An 8,022-nucleotide genomic window follows, 5' to 3' on the forward strand; every position below is an offset into this window, starting at 1 on the left:
ATGTGCACTTGGATGGGTAACAAGGGAGCAGAAGGAACATTGTGTAGCTCTGGCCTTTCACTCTAGTGAATAGGAGGACAGGAGTGAAGGCAGGATGATTTGTCACGGCAACCCCTTCTCTTTAATTAAAAAAAAGGTTATTCATCCCACAAGTGGGGGAGATGCGGTTTATTGAGATGTCAGATTGCCTTTGAAATACACGACTGACGTAAATGTATGTGAGGGAACGCCAGGCTGCCTCACTCCTATGTTGGCTTTCGTGAACCATTGGAAGCGGATGGTGGTGGAGGGGAGCACTGGAATCTCCAGGGTGGTGAACGCTTCTCGGAATTTCTCAGCAATCCCTTATCTTGAAGCAGAGGAAAAATAAAGTAAGGCTGGGAAAAGTCACGTCATCAGTCCTGCAGTGGGTTCTGCTCGGGTTTGAGAAATAAATAAACGCCGACAGGTCTCCTGAGCGGCAAAATAGAGGAAGAGAGAGAGAGAGAGAGCGACCCACATAAAACAACCCTCAGTGAGACCTCTTCAAGGCGGACTCTGGATTCAGTGAAACACATTTGAAAAGACATCAGCTCTTTCCTAAGTCATCCGAAGACTGTATGGGAAGGAACTAGGTTTAGGATAAATTCACTGCAGTAGATGAGGAGTGGGGAGATTATAAAACAGATTTTGATTTTTTTGATATAGAAAAAGCATGGCATGAAGACTCTACAGTGAGAAGCCTCCCCGAGACTTCAGGAGACTGAAGAATCAGATATTGTTGGTTCAAATTGGACAAGTGTCAGGAAGAACCCCCCATTCCCTCCTGGGTGCAGACTCTACACAGTTGAACGGGTCAATCCATTGCCTGCCTCCAGGCGGTCATCAGTCAAAGTGCAGCTAAAGCCGAGTTACATATGGATTAGAGTGAAGAGTGAACGGCCTGTGGAACATAGACACCCAGGGGAGAAGGTACTTCGGGCATTAACTCTTAACCTGAGACCCTGGGTTAAAAAAAAAAGTCATTGCCTGAACTTAAACATTGTGACTTGTTCTTTTTAAAAGAGTGAATTACTCTTCCTGCGAAGACTTGCACGAAATTCTTGACAGCTCCGCAAAAATGCAAATTCTGGGCGAATAGACTCGTTTCTGGAGGTGAGATCAGCCAAGGAGCAACAGCTAAATACTGCGGGTGCTGGAGATCTGAAATATATAAAAAAACAACCCAGAAAGTGCTGGAAAAACTCACCCGGTCTGTAGAGAGAGGAGCTGAACTAACGTTTCTCAAGCCTGACATCTTCGTCTATTTGGCTTTAAGAAAGTGAAGATTTTCTTTTTCAAAAAAGCGTTGAGAATCGGGCTTTTTTTGCCTTTCTGAGGTTGAGTTGGGTGCTCAGTGGGACACCTGAGCGGGGAATTTGATTTGGTTGCTGTACCCAGGACATATTGCTACAACCAAAGAGAAAGGAGGCAGGATGGAGTCTGTCATGCTGGAGATCACTGGCCTCTTCCTCTCTGTGAATGGGTTGATTTGTGTTATCCTGACCTGCACATTGCCCCTGTGGAAGGTGCCCGCTTTCCAAGGGGCCAATATCCTGACCGCCCAGCAGACCATGGAGGGGCTGTGGATGGACTGCATGTGGCAGAGCACAGGCGAGCTGGTCTGCAACACCTTCGACTCCATGCTGATCCTGAGCCAGGAGCTCCAATTGGCGCGGGCACTGACCACCACCGCGGGGGTGCTGGGGGCCTTGGGCATCCTGGTGAGCATCGGCGGGGCTAGCTGGACCAAGCTGGTCAGGAGCGTGCCCTGCAAGGGCCGGCTCATCTCGGCCGCCGGCTTCATCTTCACGGTGACGGGGATTCTGCAGCTCGTCCCGGTGGCGTGTTACGCCAGCAACATCATCAGGGATTTCCACAGCGTATCCATTCCCGATGCTGTCAAGAGGGAGCTGGGGCCATCCTTGTACATTGGCATGGCGGCTGGCGTCCTCTTCATTGCTGCCAGCGGGCTTCTGTGGAGCTCCTGTTACAGATCGAGAACACAGACAACTCCAACACATTACGCTCGTGGGCAAGCAGGCTACAGTGAGAGCCATTATGTGTAGAGAAATGGCACAGAAATTGGGGTACCTTCTAACTGAAGAGTATGGAGATTAACAGTCAACAGTGTGGAAATTGAGGGATCCTCAATTGTAAAACTGTTGTAATCCTATATTGTCCGCTTAGCTTTTCAGTCATATATGTATATATATATATATAGATAGATAGATATATAAAAGTTTATAATCTGGTTTAAGCTACATAGCAATCAGAATGTCTAATTAAATGCAACTCAGAGATTCAGTACAGCTCACAATTTAGTAAAAAACATATTTAATATAGGCTTCTTAGCAGTAGAGGTTTGAAAGTGCAGGCAGCAGAGTGTCTTTCTGATTTAGCACGCTCAAATAGATTATGTTAAGCAATTTAATTATTAGGCCAAGTCTATCTGCGGAGCGCAGGAACTGGGGTAACTCATTCCCAGAACAGGGGCACAGTCTCAGAATAAGAGGCAGGCCATTTAGGATCAAGATGAGGAGGAATTTCTTCACTCAGAGGGTGGTGAATCTTTTGGAATTCTCGGTCCCAGAGGGCTGTGGAGATTCGATCATTGAGCATGTTCAAGACTGAGATTGACAGATTTCGAGATATTAAAGGTATCAAGGGATATGGGGACAGTGCAGGAAAATGGCATTGAGGTAGAAGGTCAGCCAAGGTCTGGTTGGATGGCAGAGCAGGGCTGAATGGCCTATTGCTGCTTCAATGTTCCTATGTTCCACCATTCAATGGAATCGTGGTTTATTTGTATCCCCACTCCACATGCCACACCTTGATCCTTAACCTTTTATACCTTGCCTAACAATAAAAACAATCTATCAGCCTCAGTGGCTATTCTGCCTGTAGGGTCTCAACGTAGATTGATGGGGGCAACATAGGAGATCCCAGTGTTAGACTGATGGAACTTCAGACCAAGGCTACACTTTGAGTTTGTAAATGAGGAGATGGTGGTGCAGTGGTAATGTCACTAGATTAGTAATCCGAGAGGCCCAAGCTAATGTTCTGGGGACTTGGGTTCAAATCCCACCATAATTCAATTAATAAATCTGGAATATAAAGCTAGTCTCAGTAATGGTGACCATGAAACTATCATCAATTGTTGCGAACACCCATCTGGTTCACTAATGTTCTTTAGGGAAGGAAATCTGCTGTCCTACATGTGACCCCAGGCCCACAGCAATGGGGTTGACTCTTAACTGCTCTCTGAAATGTCAACTCAGTTCAAGGGCAATTAGGGATGGGCAACAAATGCTGACTTTGCCAGTGCCACCCACATCCCATGAAAGAAAAAATAATCTGGTTTTGGCAAAAGTCTGGAGTGAGATTCCCCAAAGAGAACTGATGCTCAGTTTGGGTTCTGCCAGGGCCACTCAGCTCCTGACCTCATTATAGCCTTGGTCCAAACAAGGGCAAAAGAGCTGAACTCCAGAGGTGAGGTGAGAGTGATTGCCCTTGTCATCAAGGCCGCATTTGACCGAGTGCGACATTAAGGAGCCCTAGCAAAACTGGAGTCAATGGGAATCAGGGGGAAAACTCCACTGGTTGGAGTCATACCTAGCATAAAGGAAGATGGTTGTGGTTGTTGGAGGTCAATCATCTCAGTTCCAGGACATCACTGCAGGAGTTCCCCAGGGTAGTGTCCTTGGCCCAAACATCTTCAGCTGCTTCATCAATGACCTACCTTCCATCATAAGGTCAGAAATGGGGATGTTCACTGATGATTGCACAATGTTCAGCACCATTCGTGACTCATCAGATGAAGCAGTCCGTGTCCAAATGCATCCTGGACAATATCCAGGCTTGGGCTGGCATGTAGCAAGTAACATTCACACCACACAAGAGCCAAGCAATGACCATCTCCAACAAGAGAGAATCTAACCATCGCCCCTTGATGTTCAATGGCATTGCCATCACTGAATCCCCCACTATCAACATCCTGGGGGTTACCATTGACCATAAACTGACTAGCCATATAAATACTGTGGCTACAAGACCAGGTGAGAGGCTATGAATCATATGATGAGTAACTCACCTCCTGATTCCCCAAAGCCTGCCCACCATCTACAAGGCACAAGTCAGGAGGGTGATGGAATACTCCCCACTCGCCTGGATGAGTTTAGCTCCAACAACACTCAAGAAGCTTGACACCATTCAGGACAAATCAGCCCGCTTGATTGGCACCCCATCCACAAACATTCACTCCCTCCACCACCAATGCACAGTAGCAGCAGTGTGTACCATCTACAAGATGCACTGCAGCAACTCACCAAGGCTCCTTGGACAGTGTCTTCCAAACCCATGAATGCTATCATCTAGAAGGATGAGAGGAGCAGATAGATGGGAGCACCACCACCTGGAAGTTCCCCTCCAAGTCACTGACCATCCTGACTTGGAAATATATTTGTCGCTGGGTCAAAATCCTGGAACTCCCTCCCTAACAGCACTGTGGGTGTACCTACACCACATGGACTGCAGCGGTTCAAGGAGACAGCTCACCACCACCTCCTCAAGGGCAATTAGGGATGGGCAATAAATGCTGGCCCAGCTAGTGATGCTCAGATCCCATGAATGAATAAAAAAAATCTCCAATGATGCATCAAGCTTGCTTTGCAAAGTCCATGGGGAAGTCTTTTGGATTCCCTTGGATATTATTTTGAGATGCACCTGACATTAACTTAAAGAATTTGAGAGCAGCAACTCTCTCCTCCTACATGCCCACCACCCCCACTCCTCCCACCCCACCCCCACCCCATGACCACAACAGTCTCCAAACAGGCAGATTGCCCTCTTTACTCCCTGGGTGTTAAGCAACGGTTGTGGGGAGCCCAGAAAGGAAATCTGACAGGGAGGATTTCGCAAAGGGACAAACAAATGGATTTTTCTTCCATACATTACTGGCTGATAATACTTCAAGCGTCACGGTCCTGTCTGCCATCTTTCCTTTCCGCGTTCCATTCAGCCAGGCAATACTCAATGCCCAGGTGGTATAGATGGACATTTGTCCCAACATTTTTTTGTAAATAGCCGGGAGAGGACTTTATGCATGTGTGTGCATCCAGGGATGTGCAGAGCTCCCTACTGGGCAGAGCAAGCAGGCACCAGCCTGGAGGCATGCCAGGTGAACATTAAGTTTAAATTGCTTGGGTGGCAGATCCTGGACCAGGGACTCCCAGGTTCACAGCCCTGTCCCCGTCACTAATTCTCCATCGCCACAGGACTTGGCAAATGGAGCCTGGGAGAGGCCTGCGTGACACTTTGTTCAACATGTGGACCTTGGGGCACTGTCATTGTCCACACAATCTTGAAGGGCTGGCGGCCAGATTTCAGTGACATGTCGAATCACAAAGACCTGGACCGCCTTGCCGCTGCTGCATTCTTCCAGCTCTGCAGCTGGTGAGACGCACAGCCTCCCTTCACCGGTAGCAGAGGAACTGCTACAAAGTTTAACCTGAGGGGTGAAGGCCCAGGTTTTGAGATGGTGCAGATTGGATGTGATACTGGAAACTCCCTTCAACAGTCGATACCAGTGACCAATGAACTGTCAGAAAATTTCCCAGTCACAAATCCTTCACTCTTGGCTCCCTGCTCCAAAATGCCTTATTTTGCATCATTTTTCTTTGAATTATTTCCTATCTTATCCCTTTTTTTAAAAAAAGGCTCGTTTCCTGCCCTGCTGTGCCACATCTTGCCTCTTCGTCACGCCCAACCCAACCTGGAATCTCTCTGCCCACCCTACCTGGAATGACAACCCCCACCATATCATACCCCCTCTCTCCCTGCCCTTCCACCCACCACCCCCCACCCCGCCCCAGGATATCGAACAAGTGGCGAGCGCCCATAACACACCTGCAGGTTGAGTTCTTTTGACTACTTGTTCCTACAATTCCCACCAGTAGAGGTCAGGGAAGCAGCATTGACCAAGGCAGGCAGCAGACCAATCAGTGTTAGGTGAACAAATTGCAATAACTTTTTTTCTAACTGTAGAACGAGCAATATTAGGTTGACTGCCCTTTATAGATTCCTGCTAATTTCCCTTTCCATTGACTTTCGTACACAGGAGAGATGTAGATTGGGAAGCAGATCCAAGAGCGATCATTTTACATTCTGTCCGAAACTTAAAATTATCTCCAGCCTCCGTGATTAATGCCCAATTAAAAACCTGATTGCCAAAATAATTGGGATACGCGTGTTCCATTGCATGAACTGACCCACTGAAGAGGCCCTGGATAATTTCCCAGGTTGCTTTTATTCTTTTATTCATTCATGGGATGTGGACATCGCTGACTAGGCTGGCATTTATTGCCCATCCCTAATTGCCCTTGAGAAGGTGGTGGTGAGCTGCCTTCTTGAACCGCTTCAGCCCCTGTGGTGTAGATACACCCACAGTGCTGTTAGGGAGGGAGTTCCAGGATTTTGACCCAGCGACAGTGAAGGAACAGTGATACATTTCCCAGTCAGGATGGTGAGTGACTTGGAAGGGAACTTCCAGGTGGTGGTGTTCCCATGTATCTGCTGCCCTTGTCCTTCTAGATGGTAGAGGTCGTGGGTTTGGGAGGTGCTGTCGATGGAACCTTGGAGAGTTCCTGCCATGCATTTTATATTATAACACACACTGAGGTGAAGGACAACCACAGCTTAGGGGCTACATGACTAAAGACACAGCCACCAATGGTGGAGTGGGGAGGAAGTCCGGGATATACAAGAGGTTAGAATCGGAGGAATTCAGATAGCTCAGAGGGCTGCAGGGCCACAGGAGTTCACACAGGTAAGGAGAGGCCAGGCCTTGGAAGGATTAGAACATAAGGGTAAGCTCACCACACCTTTCCAAGGGCAATTAGGGATGGGCAATAAATGTTTGCCTAGCCAGAAAAGTCCACATCCCAAGAACCAATAATAAATAATAATTTTGTCATGTTGCTTGGTCCAGGGAAAGTGAGGTGGATGGATTTAAAGTCTGGGACTGTAGTCTTCCTTGTGGAGCTATTGGACTTGTAGCTATTCATTTTCTGAAGCAACGCTTTTGACCCACACTGAACATGGCGGCACATTGGGAGCTCACTGGGAGCTTCTAGGCAAGAATTCCTCTACTCTCTACACACAGTGATATCTCATGAAGCTTTCCTCCTGACTGTAATTCAGACCAATGTTAGACATGTCCTTTTCGAAAGGGTACATGGAGAGCAGCTGTTTTCCCCATGTGCAGGGCATTACAGATGTCCTGTTGTGATTCTCCACTTCAGCGCCCCCCCGTCTCCCCATCCCCCCCACCCGTACACACCGGAGACACGGCAGGAAATGTCTGGGCTGGAGGCTGTGTTCAAGGGGTACTAATGTAGCAGAACGTCCAGGCTGATGCCTCCATGTTATTCGAGGAGCAGCTGTGTTGGGTTTACCTGGCAGTGAAATTGTAAGGTATTCACAAGCCTGGAAGAACTTGAGTGAGAACAGATGACAGGAGTTACACGGATGTGGATGATGAACTATTCCTGTTGGTGATTACTATATACAGATATATATATAGTATATATTACTATATAAATGTCCTGTGGCATGGAACTGAATGATTGGCTCTGCTTTATAAAACATTCCAATTAATTTCTGTATGTGCCACTATTAAAGTGCCTTTTAAAAACGGTATTAAAACGGTATTTTCTCATTTTATTCCTCCTCCTCTCCTGAAGGTGCTCACTCATGTATACGGATATAGGAGCAGGGGTAGGTCATTTACCACTTCAAGCCTGTTCTGTCACCTTTCAATGAGAACATGACTAATATGTGACATAACTCCATAAATCACATTGTCCCACACCCCTTAATACTCATTGATTGTTGTAAAAACCCATCTGGTTCACTAATGTCCTTTAGGGAAGGAAATCTGCCGTCCTTACCCGGTCTGGCCTACAGGTGGCTCCAGACCCACAGCAATGTGGTTGATTGTTAACT

The 8,022-nt window shown here is 47.3% G+C and overlaps 1 protein-coding gene across 1 annotated transcript; it reads left to right on the plus strand.

The window, feature by feature from the left end:
* Positions 1-1,120: 1,120 nt before the first annotated feature.
* On the plus strand, positions 1,121-2,109 carry LOC144695318 (claudin-3-like). Its single transcript, XM_078566221.1, has one exon. It carries the CDS (start codon positions 1,455-1,457, stop codon positions 2,085-2,087), a length of 633 nt encoding a protein of 210 aa, XP_078422347.1. The 5' UTR covers positions 1,121-1,454; the 3' UTR covers positions 2,088-2,109.
* Positions 2,110-8,022: the final 5,913 nt, after the last annotated feature.

The sequence above is a fragment of the Cetorhinus maximus genome, chromosome 21, assembly GCF_964194155.1.
Source record: "Cetorhinus maximus chromosome 21, sCetMax3.hap1.1, whole genome shotgun sequence".
Classification (NCBI taxonomy): domain Eukaryota; kingdom Metazoa; phylum Chordata; class Chondrichthyes; order Lamniformes; family Cetorhinidae; genus Cetorhinus; species Cetorhinus maximus.